Consider the following 22593-nt stretch of genomic DNA (forward strand, 5'->3'; position numbering starts at 1 on the left):
AGCTGAACCGTCTTGCTTTTTCAGACATTTTTGCCTTGTGCCAACTTTATTGGGACCTGCAGCAAGCATCAAATTTAATATGTCTCAGTTTAAACATGTGTTATTTCTGTTCTGTAGTGAATTGTAGTGAATCTTGCCTCGTGTGACTGAAAGTCTTTAAATATTTCAAATTGAAAGACCTTTTGTGGTTGTAACAGTCTCGTTTCCTCTGGGTTAAAAAATGATTCTGACTATGAAAGCTCAGCCACCGGGATCAGTCAGCTGTGCTGCCGATCGTGGACTAATAGTGATATCACATGATTCCTGCAGTAGAAGGAATTGATCGATCGATAGATAGATATAGACGTCACACCTGAGTCAGTCAGCAGGGGGCAATGCTGTCCACCTCTTCAGCATCATCATCAGCTTTTACAGAAACACAAACATCAGAGACTGCAGACTGCTCTGAAAGCAGCAGAAGGCCTTTAATCATTCAAATGTAGTCACACCATCAGAGATAACATTATTTTGACTTTATTTTGAAAGACAGGAGCAGAAACCTTTATTCATGCACACAGAGATGAGTGAGAGCAGCTTTCAGGGCTCGGCGTTAGCTGTGACTTTACTGAAGGTTTCCTCTTGTGCTTTGTGCTTCTGCAAACAGCAGCCGAACAAACGCCACACAAATCATCATTTAAGGGTTTTAGTTTTATTTAAGCAGCTGCTTCGAGGAAGGCCTTCAGGCTTCTACAGAGAGTTAAACCTCAGTCACATATCAGCTCAGACACAACGTTCAGAATCAGAGAGGCTTCCACTTCTTATCCATAACCGAACCTCCAGAAACCCGACAGAGAGAAACCGAGCAGAGAGAAACCCAGTCAGAACCTGCCTGAGAATCTGTCTGATTTAAGTTGCTGTCTGTGATGCAGAGACAGTCACAGGGAGCTGCTCACAACTTATTTTATTTTGAAAATCTGACTGAGAACAGCAGAAAGCGCTATGTTGAAGCTGTAGTGTGTAAGAGTGAAGTACACGTGGGTTAAAATGAATAAAATCTTCATGTTTTCTCACAGACACTGGCCTGAAACATCAATCACTCCCTCAGTGCAGGTCTCGGTCAGTCTTCAGGTGTTTGTGATGCGTCTTTGCTGAGATGTGACTGATCAGCGATCGATCAGGCTGAATATTCATGTTTGATCAGCAGCTGGGATGCTGCAGGATTCATTTTTAAACATTTATGGGAGCTTCGTGATCGATCAAAGGTCGGGATGTTGGATCTTTAAAGCTGAAACTGATCGATTAATTATCAATAATGTAACAGAGTGAGGAGGACTGGCTGATTGATCAGTGAGCATCAGTACTGCGATTGATGAGAAGCTGCTGTGGTTAAAGAAGACTCAGGGGGGCACCGCAGAGCTGCTCAGGTCGCGCTTCAGTGGATGCACCACCACATGACCGCCAGCGATGCCAGTACACCAATCACAGAGCTTGTTGCCGAGGAGGGGGCGGAGTTACACAGGTCAGAGTTGCAGCACTTGAAGGTAAAACTGGAAACCTGGAAGTAATTGATGATGTCAGAAATCAGTGATCAGACAAAATACGCACAGCAGTAGCAGCACATTCATAATCAATACACTGATTCCTCTTTGTTATCGATCACACTTGGACTCTAGAAACCTCAAGAACTGCAGGAACCTTCAGGAACCTTTAAGGCGGTTCTGAAGGAGGGTTTTGAACGTGCCAGAGGAGAAGAGTTTACAGCAGCACTGCAGTTATGTGCAATGTTCCCTCTAAGCTGCACGCGTGCTGCTGGCACGTCTCTGCGCACAGAAAAAAATCTAACCTGAATTGAGATTAAAATTAAAACTTTAACGATTCTGTTCTGCAGTGTGAGTCAGTGACTGGCTGCTCCTGTATGGGATCAGAACGAAGCCACCTTATCCCAAAGTCCAGCCAATGATGCGATTCACATTCATATATACGCAGCTGATCAACGTCGTTGACAGGCTCTGACAGCGTCCTCATGTGTCGACACCGGTGTTTTAGCAAAGCGGCTGATGTGGAGTGAAGCCACGTTAATGACAACGTGTACAACCATTGGAGATGTGAGCAGGACAGACGAACAACTGACGGACAAAGTGTGGACTTTATACCAGTTTTTAAATTGTGTTGATCGGCCGTAAAACCAGAGTTATGATAAAATATCTGCAATGTTTGTTTTTCTTCCTGAATACTGTCGTTGTTTATATTTACTGCAGGAAGAAACGGTAAAAACGGCGTTTTATAAGGAAAATGCTCGAAAGCCTGCGAGCAAAAACAACCCCCCCCCCCCCCACACACACACACACTCCAGTTTGTTTTCAAAACTGGAGTTCAAGTTATTTTTACTTCCAGTAGTGTTAACATGCTGCACAGCATGTTAACACTAGCAGAAAAAGTCCTTGCAGCTAAAATGTCCCAGAAATAAATAAATGTTAAAACTCTGACACGTCCTTAAAGGATCCCTGGGATCGGTCAGTGGGTGCGCTAATGGAAACATTTTTTTGGGAAAGGTTCACTTCAGGCTTTTAATGAGCCACATGAGGTCATAACATTTGTTCTGTAAATAGTTTGAAATGTTTATTAAAAAACGCCTCGGCTGCATTTTTACGTAAACAGCTGCAAAAAACTTTGTTTGCATAACTCAGTAACTTTTTTGAAGAAGTAACTATATAATTAATTGCCCAACATTGGTCATTATTTACTGTATTTGCAGACAGAGTTTCAGACTCTCTCCCAGACCACAGACTCATAATACAAGTCAGAGCTTTATAAAAAAAATAAAATAAATAAAGTTGTGTTTTCAAAACTGGAGTTCAGGTTATTTTTACTTCCAGTAGTGTTAACATACTGCACAGGTCACGAACAAGATTGTTTTTTTAATTTCCACTGTAAGTGGGCTAAAGCCGTCAAGAAGTCTAACATAAATGTAAATGCTGTAATTTGATTACTTTAATAAACATGTAACTTGGATGATTCGATGCTGGCGTGACCACAGTGCACACGTCTGCTGTCGCTCACAGTGGTCCAAGGGACGCTCAGGGAGTTTGTGTGTTCAGACACATGAAACATTAGAGGGAACATTAGAGGGAACATTAGAGGGAACGTTGGTCATGTGATGTTATTTCTTCAGAGAAATCTCGAAGAACTGAGTTCAGATTTGTTTTTACATTTTGGATTTTGTATTGTTTGTTCAGCCACAGCTCTCTGATTTTTACAGGTTTGTGGGGAGGACTCATGAAGCATAGACTGATTATTGAAAATGTCTGTGCGGGTTCCCTGTGGCGGTCTTAATCAATGGAAGTGGAAAAAAATGAAGATGCCTCTTTGATAAGAGGTGAAATAGCTTCATGAAGCATCTGTTGAGCTGTGACTTTTTGATTATTCGAGGTTTTTTGCAGTGAAGTAAATCATCTGCCTTTGAAGCAAAGCTTTCTTTAAACTATCAGCAGCCTCACTTTAGTGTAAAATACAGATGGTGTGTCTCAGTGAGGTCCATGGATGCACAGAGTTAAACCCTCTCATGTGTTGGTCCAGACACAGGATGTCAACCTCATTTTACACTGTGGGCCGGAAGTCGACCTTAGGTGGTAAATGGCCTTTATTTATATAGCGCTTTACTAGTCCCTAAGGACCCCAAAGCGCTTTACACAACCAGTCATCCACACACTGGTGATGGCAGCTACATTGTAGCCACAGCCACCCTGGGGCGCACTGACAGAGGCGAGGCTGCCGGACACTGGCGCCACCGGGCCCTCTGACCACCACCAGTAGGCAACGGGTGAAGTGTCTTGCCCAAGGTGGGCCAGATCCTCTTTATTTACACATTAATGCCTGACATATATAAATAGTTAAATTTCAACAGCATGTTTGCATGATGAAGAAAAAAATGCTGCTCGAATTACATTTACAAAACATTTTTATAGTTAATAAGGAAAACATGGAATTTTTCTATTATTTCATGACTTTCATGAACCGTCATGAGGGAGGTTTCTATGAGTAACAATAAACCTAAAAAACTTATGAAAATACAGTTCAAAATAAAAAAAATCATGCCCTTCTGCACATTTTGCAAAGGCCTCCTGTGGGCGTCTTTGCTGTGCCTGATTTTGGCCCCCAGGCCTTATGTTCGATACCCCTGGTCTAGACTCTGAACTGAGCACTTCCTTAGCAGAAAAAGTCCTTGCAGCTAAAATGTCCCAGAAATAAAGAAATGTTAAAACTCTGACATGTCCTTAAAGGATCCCTGGGATCGGTCAGTGGGCGCTAATGGAAACATTTTTTTGGGAAAGGTTCACTTCAGGCTTTTAATGAGCCACATGAGGTCATAACAATTGTTCTGGCGGGTTGCGAAAAATCAGCCATTTTATTGTGAAAGATGTCACTGTGCCACTGTAACACGTCTGACCACCACGCCATCCTGCTGGCCTCTTGATGGCGAGTCATTGATGGCTAGTCGTTGATGGCTAACACTCTGTACAAACTGGAACAACTATCACCGGACTCTCCCAAATTCATCCTGGGTAATTTCAACCACTGTTCCCCTGACAAGTCGCTTAAAGGATACCAACAGTGTGTGACATGCAGCACACGTCAGGGGAAGACTCTGGATAAATGCTACGGCTCTGTACCAGATGCATTTAAAGCCCCTCCCCTCTCTCGGCTCAGTAGACCACCACACCGTCCTGCTGGCCCGGCTTACAGCCCGTCATCAAGAGGATTAGAAAGGTCACCAAAAACATCGAGCAGTGGACAGAGGAAAGTATCCTCACCCTACAAGGATGTTTCGAAGCCACTGACTGGGACAGCCTTCTTTCTCCATCTGAAGACATCGACAAACAAGTCACCACGGTGACATCATACATCTCCTTCTGTGTTGACAACATTATCCCCTCAAAAACAGTCTCCGTCTACCCCAACAACAAACCCTGGATCACCAAGAAGCTCAAGGAAATCCTTAATAAAAAAAAAGAGGACTTTCTTCACGGCTCTGCTCTGGATAAAAAGGAGGTCAACAGGGAGGTCAGGAGGGCCATAAGAACTGCTTAACTGGAGTATAAAAACACTGCTGAAAAAAAATCACCACAGCGGACCTCCGCTCACCCTGGCAGGGCCTCGAAACCATGGCCTCTGTGAACGCTGTGGTCACCACCCCCAGAACCATCCAGGTGGAGGGCAGCAACCCCTCCTCCCTCTCTGATGACCTCAACGCTTTCTACACCAGGTTTGAGACGGACAACATGGCCCAGCTTGAAGAGTCCAGATCCTCACTGAAACCTGGCAGCTCTGCACTCACCTTCATGACTGTGGACATGGTGCGAGCCCTCAGGAGGAGCAGGGAGAGGAGCTCACCCGGCCCTGACAACATCAGCTGTCGAGCTCTGAGGCACTGTGCAGGGCACAGGAAGTGTGTTCGGACTCTATTTTAACACTCAGTCGACAGTCACACTGTCCCCCAGCTGTGGAAACACTCCACAGTCTTCCTCATCCCCAAAAGAAATAACACAAAGTCTGAATGACCTTCGTCCTGTGGCCCTCACCTCCCTGGTGATGAAGGCCATGGAGAAGATCATAAAACAGCAACTGACCCCCTGATGGACCCTCCAGTTTGCTTACTGTGCACGCAGAGGTGTCGATGATGCAAAAATCTTCATCTTGGACTCCATCCACAAACATCTGGAGCTCCCTGACTCCTCCTCCAGACTTCTGTTTGCTGATTTCTCATCAGCATTCAACACTCAGCCTCACATCCTGCCCACTAAACCTTCATCCCGATTTCACCTGATGATCAGCTGATCCTGTGGATATTGGACTTTTTGACCAACAGGACTCAGAAAGTTCGGGTCAACAACTCTCTCTCCGGTCTCCGTTCCACCTCCACTGGCTCCCCCCAGGGCTGTGTGCTCTCCCCCCTGCTCTTCATCCTCTACACTGATGACTGCAGATCCACACAGCCCAGCTGTCACCTGGTGAAATATGCTGACACAGTTCTCCTGTCACTGCTGTCAGGCCCTCACAGCACCACGGGCCACTCTGCAGGAGCTTGTTGAGTGGTGTGACAGCTCCAAACCTGAACTGAACGTGAGCAAAACCAAAGAGATGGTGGTGACCTTCTCCAGTAGGCAGAGGGATCTGGCTGCTTCAGTCACCACCACCATCCACGGGAAGCCAGTGGAGGTAGTTGAGGAGTACAAATACCTGGGAACCATCTTTGACAACCTCCTGAAATTCTGCCAACACAGAGGAGATCTCAGGAGGTGCCACCAACAGCTCCTTAGGAAACTCAACTCCTTTGGAGTCAGCACACCCGTCATGATGACTTTTTCCTACGCCTTCCTGGAAAGCATCATGACCTCCATCAGCTGCTGGTTCCCCTCCCTCAGCCTTACAGGAACAGACTGCATCAGCGTGCTCTACAGTCATTGACCTGTCTGAACTCTGGCAGGTTTTCAGCCAACAGGCCTCAGACAGGCAGCCAAAATCATCAACGACCCCTCTCGCATTCTTCACCTCGCATTTCAATGGCTCCCCTCTGGGCGACGCCTCCACTGCATTTCCTGCAGGACTGAGAGGAGGAGGAGCCGCCTTTGTCCCCAAAGCAGCTCTGCTTTTAACTCCAGCCAATAAGAACATTTCCCACACCCAGAAACATAAACTACTCTCTTTTATACTGCTGACACTTTACTCACTTTTAGTCACTTACAGTTATTTACTCACCTATTCAGTCACTTTAATTTTAAAACGGTGTATGTATTGTATATATGTATATATATAGAGTGGTGTGACAGCTCCAAACTTGAATCGAACGTGAGCAAAACTAAAGAGATGGTGGTGACCTTCTCCAGTAGGCAGAGGGATCTGGCTGCTTCTGTCACCACCACCAGCCACAGGAAGCCAGTGGAGGTAGCTGAGGAGTACAAATACCTGGGAACCATCTTTTGACAACCTCCCGAAATTCTGCCAACACAGAGGAGATTCTCAGGAGGTGCCACCAACGGCTCCTTAGGAAACTCAACTCCTTTGGAGTCAGCACACCCGTCATAATGACTTTTTCCTACGCCTTCCTGGAAAGCATCATGACCTCCATCAGCTGCTGGTTCCCCTCCCTCAGCCTTACAGGAACAGACTGCATCAGCGTGCTCTACAGTCATTGACCTGTCTGAACTCTGGCAGGTTTTCAGCCAACAGGCCTCAGACAGGCAGCCAAAATCATCAACGACCCCTCTCGCATTCTTCACCTCGCATTTCAATGGCTCCCCTCTGGGCGACGCCTCCGCTGCATTTCCTGCAGGACTGAGAGGAGGAGGAGCCACCTTTGTCCCCAAAGCAGCTCTGCTTTTTAACTCCAGCGGATAAGAACATTTCCCACACCCAGAAACATAAACTACTCTCTTTTATACTGCTGACACTTTACTCACTTTTAGTCACTTACAGTTATTTACTCACCTATTCAGTCACTTTAATTTTAAAACTGTGTAATTTTAAAACGGTGTATGTATTGTATATTCTGTGTATTTATTATCTCATTCTTATTTCCTGTTTGTGCCCTGTCCTTATCTTCAACGTCATGCTGTTGTATCTTAATTGGCCCTTGGGGATAAATAAAGGCTTTCTGATTCTGTACTGGTGTCAGTGGATGCTCTGATGGCACAAAGAGGAGCTTCATCACATCAACATCAGCAGCAGAACAGAGCGGCTCAGTCTGCGGCCTCAGCACTGATGCTAGCTGTTACCATCAGCATAATGACTGGAGTTCAAAACCAACGGGTTATTCTATTCAATTCAGATACTTTATTGTCCCACAAGTGGAAATTTGTTTAGCAGCAAGGCAAAAATAAGAGTGAACAAAACAATAACCACAACAGCAACCACTTCCACTCTAACCCTAACATAGTTCCACTGAGGCTCAGGGGTTAAAGGTCAGAGGTACCTGGGGGAACATCTGTGCCAGCCGGCCGTACTCACAGTCCGAGTACTTCATACACTGACGGTACGTCATCCCACCTGCAGGACAGAAACAGTAGAAACATGAGTCGAATCTTGGAGGTGAGAGCTGCTGGAGGATCAGACGTGGAGCGTCCGGACTTACAGAGGTCAGGAACAGCTCTAAAGGTGAACAGGTAAAAACAGGTGTGACTGTACCTCTCTCCCTGAGCGTGAGGCAGGCGTCGTCATAGCTACACTCTCGCTCTTTGGTGCAGCTGGCTGTGTAGTCCTTACAGCTGTAACAGCGGATGGCTGATCCTGAAACACACCACACATCTGGATTACAACATGTCCACTCAGGGCTCTGAAGGCCATCTGAGTGGGAACAATGATGAGGGTCCAGGTCATTAGGGTCGTCAAATAATTACAGGCTGAACAGTTTCAAATGTTTGGGAGGTAGAACGTGTGTTCCACTGAAGTCTGATATCACTGAGCATGGAAACTGTTAAATGAGCAAGAATCACAGTCAGACTTTCAGCTCTGCAGACACAGTCAGGTAATAACATGTCATCACTGACAGAGGCTGATTATTCCCATAGAGCCCGTTCCTGTCACAGTACAGACTTCCTGTTAATGAAACATTAACTGTAGACTCTACATGGACCTGCAGCCTCCTCACACCTGACCGCAACATCTGTGGTCACATCTGCAGTTTTATCCCATCGATCAGCTGAACCCGTTAACCAGACTCAGACCGATTCACCATCAATGACTCTGACTGTATCAGAACTCGGGCTTCACGTCAGACCCCAGTTTACTCAGAACAATCAGACCCTGGATATGCATATGGTTATCCACAGTCAGAGAGCAGTGCCCTCGTTTAAAACCAACAAGAGTGTACGAATAATTGTTTCCACGTGGGACTCGAACTACAGTTTGGAAAAAGAAAAAACTTCATCTTTTCTAAAGCTTCATGAACAAAAAGCCACATTTAATCTGAAGCTCTTCTTTCCACAGCATCCACATAAATGTGCAAAACCTTATTTCTTTATAACCATTTTCAGTAGTTGTGATTTAAACCAACAGTCAGCAGCCGTACCCATCACCCGTCCCACTCACTGTGAATGCTTCCTCTTCAGCATCGTTCAGATACACAGGGACTGTGACTCATTTACACAGCAGCAAATCACAATAGCAGTCTCTTCAAGGCTCTCTCTGTTTTACAGTAAAGACCCTATGTTTATAAGTATATATGTATATGTTTAAGTATATGTATATAAAGTCTGCAGAGTCAGACGTGAGTGAATCAAACATACCCAGTCCGATCAGAGTGCAGCAGATCACCAGACAGATCCCCAGGGAGCTCTTCATTTTCACCTCTGCACAGCTCACAAACTCATCTGTCAGAATAACAGAGCAGGTCCACGGCTCATCCAGCAGCAGCACTGATGATGATCAGGAGGAGGTGTGATGACTGACTCTCATCAAGGCTGAGTGCAGCTCAGAGGCCACACCCACTGGATGGAGCCTGTGCCATCATCTTATAAACAATCACATGCATTATTTCCATGGGTCTGCGGTCTGCAGTCATCATGAACACCAGGCGTGTCCTCAGTACCAGCAGTCACAGAACCTCTCAAACGTTCGGTCCGTTTCTTTGGTGAGTTTGTTCCACTGCAATGTTCAAACTGACACGTTCAGCAGGAAGTTTACAGTCTGCAGTTTCTGTGTTCGTACAAACCAAAGAATGAAAACAGAGAGGTGAAAGCACCAAAGGATTACTGTCTCTCTGTGGGAGCTGTGGTCAGAGGTGGGCGAGGAGACGTGACTTACACCAACTTTCTGCTTGACCTTTCACATTTAACCTCGAATCAACTCAAACTGCTCGACCGTCTCCACGAAGCTTTCATGGTTCAAACCTTTAACATATATCAGGGGTGCATAATATCATATCAGGCCTCACGGAATAAAAATAATAAACTAGAACAGTTAAAATTAGAAAAAATGATCCACGATTTGGACGCAATAATGCAAGGGCTCCCTCTTTAGATAAGTACAACATTATTTGTGCATTAAAATATGAACTAAATCAAATACTAACCAGCAACATTAATAGAGCGTTCACCTTTGTAAGACAGAAGTACTTTGAATTTGGGGACAAGCCACATAAGTTGTTAGCTAGACAGCTAAAGAAGTTATGACAGAATGAGTCACAAAATTAGATCACGCAATGGAAACCTGGTCACATCACATAAAGACATTAATGATAACTTTAGGCAGTTTTATGAATCTCTGTATACTTCTCATTCCACTGCAGGGCCTAAAGATGTGCAGGACTTTTTAGATAAGTGTGACCTCCCTGTGTTAGATCAGGTGGATCGCAAGATATTGAATGCCAAGATTACAACTGAAGAAATCATTGAATCTATTGGTTTATTAAAAATGGAGTCCAGGCCCAGATGGGTTAGGGATGAATTTTACAAACAGTTCAAGATTAAACTTGTTCCATATCTACTTAAACTGTACAACCATGCATACAAAGTGGGCAATCTACCACCAACATTGAATGAAACAATTATTACAGTACTCCCAAAAAAAGGTAAAGTCTTGGAGGAAGTGGGATCATACAGACCTATTTCTTTATTAAATTCAGATCAAAAAGTCCTGGCTGAAATACTAGTGAGTAGACTCAATATGGTAATAGATAAACTGGTACATCCAGACCAAACAGGGTTCATACCAGATAGGAGTTCCTTTAATAATCTTAGGGGTCTATTTAATATAATTTACTCCTCCAAGGTGCAACAGGATCTACTTGTACTTAGCTTAGATGCCGAAAAGGCATTTGATCATGTGGAGTGGTCCTATCTCTTTGCTGTCAGAGAAATTTCAACTGGGACAAGATTTTATTTCCTGGATAAAACTACTCTACAAGAACCCCACAGCCAGAATCCTTACAAACCAAACATTATCAGTTTAAGCTCAGCAGAGGACACGTCAGGCATTCTTAGTCCTGTTCGCTCTGGAACCCCTGGCACAGTTCGTACTCACCCTGATATACATGGCTATGACACAGCATATACTCCTAATACTATATCACTCTATGCTGATGACATTTTACTATACATAACAAAACCCCAAACTTCCGTCCCAGCAGCCCTCTCCGTTATTGACAAATTTGGCACCGGTTACAAGATCAACTGGAGAAAACGTGAAGTATTGCCCATCAAATTGGAAAGCAATGAGTGGCTTGCATCTCTCCCATTTAAAATAACTTATGAAAAAAAATTACACATCTGGGCATCACAATAACAAGAAAATATAGTTCCTTAGTGAAAGAAAACTTTCTCCCTCCACTGGAGAAGCTAAAAAACAACATCCGGTATTGGAGGACACTCCCTATCTCCTTGATAGGAAGAGTGAACTCAATAAGGATGGTATTTCTGGTATGAGTATGCCTGTTACAGCTAACCCCTCTTTCCTTCCATCCTGTGCAGACGGAGCCGTCAACGTGTGGCAGGAATTGGGAATTCGTAAATTAAGACTTATATTCAAATGACACCTTCATGTCATTTCAGCAATTAATAGATAGATTTGGACTACCGCGCAGCCATTTTTTTAGATATCTTCAATGACGAAATTGAAGAGGAGTGGGAAAAGGAATTTGGGATTTCCCTATTGGAATATTTTTGGCAGGAGGTCTTACGCAACATAAATATGCTTTTTATTCATTCCCTTCACTGTTTAATTCAGTATAAAATTGTACACAGGTTACATTACTCAAGGGAAAGACAAAATGTACCCAGACTGCTCCCCCCTCTGTGAAAAACATATGACACATTATGGAAATCTGTTACACAGTTGTGCACTTTGTCCGAGGCTTCAGGGTGTTTGGTGTGACATTTTTACTTACCTGTCTAACATTTTTAAAAACAAGATTGAGCCGAATCCAACAGTAATTATCTTTGGGATCTCCAAAGAAACACAAAGTTTACAACAAAAAGGTTTATGTCATTGATCATCGCAAAGAAACTGATCCTGCAGCTTTGGAAAGGCAAAGAGGTTCCTGTGTTAAAGATGCGGCTTGCAGAACCCAGAAAGAGTCCCAGAACTCTTCACCTTGAAAAAATAAGATATACCATGAATGGCAATGTGAAAGATTTTGAACTAATCTGGCACCCTTTACTTGCATATCTTGGGAAGATATAAATTTTTGGCAGTCGGGGGATCGGGGCCCATAGAGGGTGTTTTTTGTTTGTTTTGTCTTGTTTTGTTTAGAGAAAAAGTATAGCATAAGTTATATTAATTTGTAACAAGTGTGATACTTTCTTCTAATAAAAGATATTTGAAACAAACCTTTAACATATATAATGATTGCTGTAAAACTTTAACATCAAAAACTTTTCAAGATGTTTCTGAAAAACGATCCGTTGAAATCTGATGTATGAAACTGAATATCTGAAAAACTATCAAAGATAAAAGCCTGAAACTTCACTGCTCATCAGAACAATTCAGGATCTGTGATTTGGGACGTCTCTGAGCAAAGGGCTTTGATCAGCGGTTGTTGACAATTGTTGACAATTTAGATTTTGACTGATTCTGATGAAAACTCCAGGCTGTTATTTCTAGGGTGTTTCAGATATTCTTGTGCAGACATTTTCAAACTAATGACCTGAAAGTAGGTCGATGGACTGTTTTTCAAGGACACATATCTAGAAGTATTTGATGTATGAAGCTGAAATTTCACAACACAAATTAGTTCTGTGAAAATCTTATGGAACTGCGTCAAGCCTGAAATGTTTTAAAAATGTACTGATTTCAGGAAGAATGACCACCTGCACAAACCTCAGGTCATCAGGGGAGTATTTTACAGCCTGAGCTCAGAGCTGGATGTGGAGTCTCTACAGAGTAACAGCATCTCAAAATGGCCTTAAAGCTCATGTTCTCATGTTTCTTTGACCAATCAAAACCACGGTCTGAGACACATACCAGGTAAGAGTAACTTTCATGCCCCCCCTCCCTCCCACAGGGAGAGCACAGAGAGGCCAACCCGTCATCAGTGTTTGAATGCCGCAGAAACGTTGTTTTTTTAAATAGTTCCTTTTCCTTCATCAGCTCATCAACTCTAGTAAATTGAAAACATTATGAAAGAAAGCAGCTTCACAGATGTTCAGGATCAACGCTGGTGATGCCTTTGTCTCCTCCTCAGCCTCAACGGCACACTCTAGAGCAGGGGTCCCCAATCCCAGTCCACGAGGGCCCTGCAGGTTTTAGATGTGTCCTTGATCCATCACAGCTGATTTAAATGGATAAATTACCTTCTCAACATGTCTTGAAGTTCTCCAGAGGCCTGGTAATGAGCTAATCATGTGATTCAGGTGTGTTGACCCAGGGTGAGATCTAAAACCTGCAGGACACCGGCCCTCGTGGACTGGGATTGGGGACCCCTGCTCTAGACTCTCAGTAGGAGTTAAATAAGAGTGTCGCTGCACGGCCCTGGGGCTGATGTGATGGTGGCGTTCGATGACAGTCGTTTAACTCAGAGTGGCAGAAGAAGAAAAGCTCAGTGTTGGTACTAGAACACTCCAGAAACAAACAACAAGCTTCATTGAAAGAGAAACAAAGAGGAGAGGAGGTCAGCGGGCAGCAGAGACAGAGAACAACAGCCAGTTCATGGCCTGGCCACAGCGGCTGCTTTGTTCTCCAGCATCAGGCCATCAGCCCCTCATTGAGTATTCATGTCAATCAGCTGCTCCACCCGCAGAGCAAACACACTGCTGGACAGGTCCAACAAGGTTCAAGAACACAATGGAGAAATGCACCAAGCCCCCAGTATGTCAGTCCTTCATATACGTTCAACAGACACATGTGCTCAACACTGATACCAGATATGTCCCATGATGCTTTGGGTTTTAGACCAGGTGCAGAGCTTTAGTAACACACGATCAAAAACAAGGAAAACACCATAAAAATGCAGAGTAATTGATTTCCACGTTTTTAGGGTTGTTGTTTTTGTTCTGTATAGCCAACACTAGGGATGCACCGATACCAATTCTTTCAAACCGGTACGATACCGATACTTGGATCTGAGTACTTGCCGATACAGAGTACAAAAACCGATACTTCTACCACACACACACTACACAAATGCAATAAATTGGTAGACAGGTTTTATTTTATTCTCTGCCGTTAAAAAATAAAATCTTATTAAAAATTACCACAAAAATATTTCAAGTGAAAAATAAACACTTCTGTTAAATTATTGCAGAGTCTCCACATTTTAATTTAACAAAATATCACTGAACTATTGGCACTAACTCGAGCTTTCAGAATAATAAATAAACAAACAAACAAATAAATAAATAAATACAAATTAGGTTTGAAAATAAAATAAACTTTTAAATTTTTGCAGAGTGTCCATATTGTAAACAAGCAAACAAAATAACGAAAGTATTTGGCATTGGCAAACAAACTCCTCATCTGGCCGTGGATCATCAGTCGACTGTGCCGTCTAACCCTGTGCCTGTTTAGCGCGGGATGTCCCCCTAGTGGCCAATCTAAAAAACTACAACAGAAATGACCAGCCACCCTCTGATTAATGAAATAAGTTGGTATCGGTTCATGGTATCGGTTAACTTTTACGAGTATGAGTACACACACATTTCACAGTATCGGCCCCGATACCGATACCAGTATCGGTATCGGTGCATCCCTAGCCAACACTGAAAACATTGTCATCTTTTCACATTTCCTCTTTAGTTAACCCGTCAGTCTAAATTTGCTCTTCATCATCATCTTCCTCTACCTCTGATGCAACCGTCCGCACTGTATCTCTGATTTTACTCTTTTATATATCGATTTCATCACCTCTGTATTTATTCTCCTGTTTACTGCTCACTTCATCTCTCACCCTGCTCCAAATCATTGATCCTGATAAATTGTGTTGGCACCCTCTGGTGGTCACAGTCTGCAGCAGCAGCCTTCTGTGGTCAGCTGACTCTGAAGTCTGAACCAATTAAATCAGAGGAAGACTGAAGCAAACTGTTTCTCTGATGATGAGAACAGTGGCGGTAAGTGCTGTGTGACGGACTTTCCACCATGTTATATGGATCAACCTTTGACCTCCCCAAAGGAGGACTTTTGAGGATTTGCATTTTTTCCCCTCTTAATATTAAACACCTTCATTTTGTGTTTACTTGTGTTATCTTTTCTAATGATTAAATTTGTCTGACGATCTAAAACCTTTAAGTGTGGCAAACACAAAAAGAGGACGTCAGGAAGGAGGCGAACGCTTTTTCACACCACTGTAACTCAAAGGATGAACCAACAGCCAGTCTGTGAGACACAGAGGAATATGTAGAGTTGGATATCTTGAGATTTGCTGTCTCAGATCGACATAGTGGTCGGGAGATTTGGAGTCAACAGTATCCATGAACGCAACATTCGATAATGTGTCATGCGCAGAAGCATCAGCTCTAAGAGCCGTGCTTAGAGAGCGCTTTGTAGTGAATCACAAGAGTCGACTCCCGTTGAGCGAGAGCCGCTCCTCACTAAATTTGCTTTCGCTGCTCAGCTCTCACACAGTGGCTCAGCGATGCTCCAATCCCTCCATGTTGTGGCCAATCACATGCGAGGACATAGGATAATATCATTATGTGAAAAACAAAGAGGGTGAGAGACGCAACAGTCAAGTGGAGCATAAGTCTGTCCTCTCAGTGAGTGAGGAGGGCTGTGCGAGTGCAAAAACACATAAATACGCCCAACACCCGTAAACGAAGCAGCATCTGGCTGCAGTTTAAAGACTTTTTTGTCTCCGCCTCAGTCTTAGTCTTGACTCGGTCTGTCTTGGTCTCGATACCCTCTGGTCTTGGTATTGTCTTGGTTTAGGCGATCTTGACTACAAGTCTAGGAATATGTTTGGTGTCTCTGGAGACTTCATACGTTCTCCAGGTTAATCTGATTGGATTATTGAGAGATAAGTTGGCAGCTTTTATTACTCTATAAAAAAGAGAAATAAAATGAAAAGACAATCAGTGTAATGAACATTATATTATTTTATATGACAGAACAGAACACACCAATGTTTACATCACACACTATATATTGATTGAAATGGTTAGGAATGAAGTTACTAATGAGATAATACATGTTTATTGGAACTTTTTGGTTTCTGGATAACTAAACTGACCCCGGGTCAAACAGACCCAGGAACATCATTGGTGTACCTGAGCAGGGTTAAAAGGTGATTCTGAGCTCATCTTCTCAGTGACTGCAGTAAAATAAAATAAATAAATAAAATTATAAATGAACACACAAAGCAAATTATTGTGCAACAGTTGCAGAACAAAGAGGGAATAATGCAAATGTACACTTACAATTTAAAACAAGATAAAAACGTGTATTTATTAAAACCGAAGAGAAATTTGGTTTAAAAAAACAAAAAGAGAAATGTTTCTCCTAAAGTCAGCCAGCAGACAGGTTTATATATTTGAGGTTTCTAAACTTTGTTCTGTATGTCGAGTATAAAATGTGTCCATGTGCATGTGTTTGACTGTATTAGACCTAAATCTGAAGAAGATATGTGTTTCTACTTGTCCTTAATAATGTAGTCCATCATGCTTAATGTAGTTAATGACATTAGATATATTAGTATATTTACATTTGTTACTTAGCTAACGTTGCTTAAACAGTCTGACTGCAAAGCAACAAATGAAGCTAAAAACAGACAAACTGATGATGACTTTGTACACATGATGAAGACAACAGGTGTTATCTTATCTGTTCAGTCTGTACTTTTCTGCCATCTCTCTGAGACAACTGCACAGACTTTGCACAGATATGAGAACTCATGTGATTTCATGATATCACGGGAGCTTCTGCCTGTGAGTCACATGACCACAGCCTGGCTAGATTGTATCAAGTTATATCAACATGACTGAATCTAACAAATGTTAAGTAAACTGTGCATGATTTAACTACTTTCATTGTGAAAATTTATAATTGTTTTGTTTAAATTACACATTCGATTCTTGTTAACAAAACCACCAAATATCACTTTATCTCACTCAGATGTCCAACAGAACAAATGTTAATGAATAATCTTAAAACATTAAATTCAGCTAAATTTTGACTGAGCTAAATCAGTGGCTCATGCCCCACATGCCTCTGTTAGTAAGGTTTGTTAGCCGGGTCTGTTTATCGGTGTGAAGCCAAACGTACTTAAACGTTTTAGGATAAACCGAGCAGACAGTTCACTCTTTAAGCTAAGTGTATTTATGGGAGCCAAACAGCTGCCCGTGGACTGCGGTGAGGACACAGACTCAGCCATGCTGTGCTGAATTTTGTCCTTAAAGAGCTCTTATCCAGTATAAACCACTAATAATGAGACAGACAGTAGATGGAGAAGTCCTCCTGTTTCTTTTGTTGCTAACTGCCATGGTTTGTTTTCTTTCTGCAAGTGTCCAGAGTCAGAAGAGACGGAGAAGGTGAGAGGAGATGGGACACTGGCTCTCCATCCTTTGCCATTACTCGCCTCTTCCTCAAAGCCATGCTCACCTCAGCTATCAATGTACCCGCTCCATTTCAGTCACACCTGTCGATTATCAGCTTACCCTCACTGACCCACGGCCACGTCCAGCTCTACACTTTACTACGAATAAATCTGTTTTCTTAATGAAACACTGTAAAATGTACGTGCTGTCTCTGCGTTTGAGTCCAGTTTTTCCTGTCGGCCTGTGACACTGCATCCCTGATGATACACCAGGACAGGTCCAGCAGTGTGTGAGGAAGAGGAGGAGGAAAAGGAGCCAGCAGCAGCTGAGAGATGGAGAGGAGAACAGACAGCCGTTCTCTGTACTTGTTAAAAACAATTAAAACACATTCTAGATATTTCCAACACAAAATATAACAGCTACCTATACAGTGGCAAATATGTGGTGACAAAGAGAATCCAGATCAACTGGAAAATAAGACTTTGTAAAATGAAAAGTTTTATCAATGTAGCAGAGCAGTGAGTCCCTGCTGCTGCTGGACAAACACCTCCTTGTCCATGTTTCTGTGTCTGCAGACTGCAGGACAGGATGGATCTGTGAAGGAGGAAAAGATGGACAGCTTTGATAATATTGATTTATCCAGAATGCATTTAATGAAAATATTGTTTTCAAAGTGGGATTGTGCTGCTTTCAGTGGGAAAGGTTTACAGCTCTTCTAAATAAAAAAATGTAGCTACAATATGTTCATGAACCTGAAGTTTGCAAGTATCAGCATCAAATCATGAATGTGAAACTGCTGGTGTTTCATGTGTCCTGATGCTCATCTGGACATAGTGTTTTCTGGGGCATGGTGTTTCACACAAATATAAATGAAATAAACTGAAACTGAACACTGAGGAACCTCGACAGACTGTAAACCCAGGATAAAGAGTTTCAGTGAATGTGGTGCTGAAGGTGTGGAGGTGGTACAGAGAGTCAGAGGAGACTCTGTAGAAGGACAGGGTGCCTGCAGGACAGTCCACATACACTGCTGCTCTGTTAGAGACAGAGGAGGAGGAGAAGATGGATGTTTCTCGGTTATTGTGCCAGACAGAAAGGACCACCATCAGAGCAGTTTAGGCTCCACGACCAATCATTGCATCCAAACTCACAGTCCTTACTCCCTCCTTTTCTGCTAATGCTTCTGTAACTCAGTGACATATGAGTTACGCCAGCTGCAAGGCTGGAGCCGAACAACAACACCCTGATAACAACTGTTTAGTCTGTTCCTTCCCATTCCATGCAAGGCCACCTGGGTTGGCTGGAAGACTGTTTACTTAGCCTGGCAGGGCGAAGGACACTGTCTCAGCTGAACTCTGGAAACACACACACACATACACTTACACTGATAAGCACTCACTCATCCCCCTCCCTTTCCAAACGCCTTCGATGCTTGTTTCCTGCGGGGGAACACGGCGGGTCTGTGTGCCGCGCTGGAATGGTAGCGCTGTGCAGGGCGGCTGCTGTGTTCGCTTCGGATTACTCCTCACCCCCCACCCAATCCTGTGGCTTGTCATGTCTTTCACAAAGTTGTGCTGTGGACATTTATGTGCTTTCTGTGCAGATGAGTTTTTTTGTTTCCTGTTCTCATGCTGTCCTACCATGGAAGCCCAGCATGAGTAGAGGTCTCTTTTTTCCTCTTGTACTTTCCCATCGTAGTGTATATTTCAGTGTTTTTCTGTAACGCTACCGATCTCCGACCTGTATCCCCATGTGATGTCTGTGCTGTGTGTGTAAGGTCGGGGGGGGGGGGGGGGGGGGGGTCCCATTTCACTGCAGGGCAACCTGCATGTGGCGAATAAAGCTTTGATTGATTGATTGATTGATTGAAGTCTCCACTCCACTCAACCTCCCAGTAACAGCGACGAGTCAGACTATTACTACACAGTTGAGGATATCGATGATCAGGATATGACTGAACCTCCTCCACACATGTCACCTTTCTGTTTTTGTTGGACAGTTTGAGGTTGGTGTGTACTGTGTTTGTGTCGATTGTGAGTTGACAGGAATCTGATGGAGAGAACAAACACATACAGTACAGTAGATAGAAAGACGAGAGGACGAGGCTCCAGTTACAGCAGTGCAAGTAAACAAACAATAAATATAAGAAGAGTAAGAAAATAAATATCCACTTTAGGACTCGGGCTATGTGACACAGGACCCACACACACACGGGTTATGCTTAGTGTCTTTTCATTTTGGAAATAATCTGCGGTTTTTTGCCACCCGTCTCGGACGGAGCCACTCCGTTTCTCTGCCAGCATCATCTGCTCCATCTCGCTGTGGGCACACAAAAAGACATCTCCCTCATTAACACAGTCCCGTACACCTGTTGCCCCCCGGCCTCCGTGCCGCCCAGAGAGTTCACCGTGTCACTCCTCCTCTGCAGTAGGCCAGCCAACCCCGCCCCCGCCACAGCTTCCCCACCGCCTGACTAAGGCCGGGGACTCGGGATAAAGGGATCAATAACAATTTAAAATTTATAATTTACAGTTTGATGATTTAAAGTCACACATACAACCCGTCGAAAGGGGAGGGGGGCTGGCTGCTTCCAAATAGAGCACATGTCATTCATAATGATGTAAATCCAAGCCCATCATGTATTCATGATTTGAATCCTGGGTTGTGTGAAATCCCAGAAATAAACCTTAGACAAAGTGAATCTGTGAACTAAGGTGTAGGTCTGTTAGGTTATGTTGTGGTGATCCTCGATTTGGGGGATTTGTGTTCATACTGGAGTGCAAAATTAAAACCAATGTAAGATGGACAAGAAACTTTCAAAGCCATCAGGTGCTCAGTTTAGAAAAAATAAAAAAGAAGAGGAGGAGAAACAAGCAACAGATGCAGGTAAGCAGATGTGTGATTGGATGATGGCAGGTCATCCTGAACCAATCAGAGTCAGAATACTTTATTAATCACTAAGGAAATTATGTGCGTTACAGTTGCTCCAAGAAGAAATGGTAAAAATAGTAACAGTAACAGACTAAACTCCAAACACATACATTATGTTACAGATTTTAATATTAATTGTCAGTTGTTGATTTGTCCTCATTGTATGACGAATTATGATGGCTGTTTGGTAGCCGTTTGCATTCAAATCGCACTCTTTCTCATATCTCTGTGTGTGTTTCTCTGGTGAGATTCAGTCTGGTTCCGACAACAGTTTTATGTTAATGTACAATCCTTAATATGTTTTATGTGCGTGTGTGTGTGTGTGGAGGGGGGGGGGGGGGGGGGGGGCAGAGGGAGTGTTCGCCCGGGGTGCCAAACAGGCTAGGACCGCCACTGGCCCTGACAAACTCAGCTGAAGCTCTTCTTCTCAGTTTCTCTGGCAGACATTCATAAATGTCTCTGAGCTTCACCAAAGGGTGGTGGCTGGGTTTTGGCGCCCTCTCATGTCAGAAGCTCAGAATGCATGACTAAAGCTGGGAATCGTGAGTCGGAGATTAAATAAATTATGAAGCTCTGGCAAGCAGCTGATGTCACACTCTGCTGGCTGCAGATTGGTCCACAGGCAGCAGGTGATTAGCAGGTGTGCTGACACCTGAAACCTTCATCCATCAGCAGCTTCACTTTGTGTCTTCAGCAGCAGATGCTTGGGTTTCAACTGGGACAGAGTGAACGGAGGTGAGTCTGTGTCTACTTAGACTCTACTGTCTCTGTCTGTGTCTTTGTTTCTATGGTTCTCACTGACAAACTCTCTTCCTCCTCCTCCTCCTCCTCATGGACGAGACAAGAGTCCACCACAGTCCAGAGTATCTGTGCTGATCCAGGAGCAGGGTTAGCCTAGAAAACAAAGAACGCTAAAGTCTGACTCAGTTACCATGGTCACTGACCTGCTTCCTGTCTACTCCTCCTGCTGAGCCCAAAGTCTGATCCTCGGTTTATTCTGGTGCTGAAATCATGAGAGGATTTCAGATCTGCGCTCGTTCCTTGATGAGTTCCTGACCGAGAGTCACTGTTTTTGTTTCATAATCTATAACTAATGTGAGCATCACTATGACCTCACATCTCCATAAACACCACGACACAGCAGAGCAGCGTGAACTCTGTGCTTTCTATTCACAGCGTGTGCAGTACAGTTTGGTAGTATTAGCAGCATGTGCAGTACAGTTTTGCAGTATTAGCAGCGTGTGCAGTACAGTTTTGCAGTATTAGCAGCGTGTGCAGTACAGTTTTGCAGTATTAGCAGCGTGTGCAGTACAGTTTGGTAGTATTAGCAGCGTGTGCAGTACAGTTTGGTAGTATTAGCAGCGTGTGCAGTACAGTTTGGCAGTATTAGCAGCGTGTGCAGTACAGTTTGGCAGTATTAGCAGCGTGTGCAGTACAGTTTGGTAGTATTAGCAGCGTGTGCAGTACAGTTTGGTAGTATTAGCAGCGTGTGCAGTACAGTTTGGTAGTATTAGCAGCGTGTGCAGTACAGTTTGGTAGTATTAGCAGCGTGTGCAGTACAGTTTGGTAGTATTAGCAGCGTGTGCAGTACAGTTTGGTAGTATTAGCAGCGTGTGCAGTACAGTTTGGTAGTATTAGCAGCGTGTGCAGTAGTTTTGCAGTAATCCAGTGAAGATGATCAGAGAGGAAACGTGGAAGACAGCAGTGTTAGAACTCATCTGTTTAAGTATTGTGATGATATTTGAATGATCAAAACTTTAGTAGTTTGAGTTCTGCAGAGTTTCCTTGCCTGCTCGGTGCCACTGATGATTCTCACATCTCCACCCATCTGAAACACAAGTTTGTTTGCTCTGTTTTTATTTATTTATTTCTATCCCCAGTGCGCAAATATAACTGAACCTCTGTAACACGGTAACCACATGCCTGTAATCTGATTACTGATGGATGTAATGTGAATACTTTGGAACAGCCTTTTAGTTAGAGGTTAGTAAGTCTGAGTCTCTGTGAACTTCATAAAACATAAATTCATACATGAATGACTTAAAGTATTATTCATGAAACTAAACAAACAGTCAGCACTTTGAAACAAACTGAAGTTACTAAAGTTTCTTTTCTCTGTTGAATTAAACTGTAACTTTAATCGTGATCAATCATTAATCATGTTCTGAATGAAACACTGAGCAACAACAGCAGCAACAATGAGCTTATTCTGTGTTTCAGACTCATC

The 22593-nt window shown here is 43.4% G+C and overlaps 1 protein-coding gene across 1 annotated transcript; it reads right to left on the reverse strand.

Moving 5' to 3' along the window:
- Positions 1–433: 433 nt before the first annotated feature.
- cd59a (CD59 molecule (CD59 blood group) a) lies at positions 434–9424 on the reverse strand. The gene is made up of 4 exons (XM_006791898.3): positions 9261–9424; positions 8161–8262; positions 7949–8022; positions 434–1534 (listed from the first exon to the last, which is right to left on the reverse strand). Exons 1-4 carry the CDS (start codon positions 9313–9315, stop codon positions 1412–1414), a joined length of 354 nt encoding a protein of 117 aa, XP_006791961.1. The 5' UTR covers positions 9316–9424; the 3' UTR covers positions 434–1411.
- Between the last annotated feature and the right edge of the window lie 13169 nt (positions 9425–22593).

Source organism: Neolamprologus brichardi, chromosome 15, assembly GCF_056152115.1.
Source record: "Neolamprologus brichardi isolate AB-2024 chromosome 15, ASM5615211v1, whole genome shotgun sequence".
In the NCBI taxonomy this organism is placed as follows: domain Eukaryota; kingdom Metazoa; phylum Chordata; class Actinopteri; order Cichliformes; family Cichlidae; genus Neolamprologus; species Neolamprologus brichardi.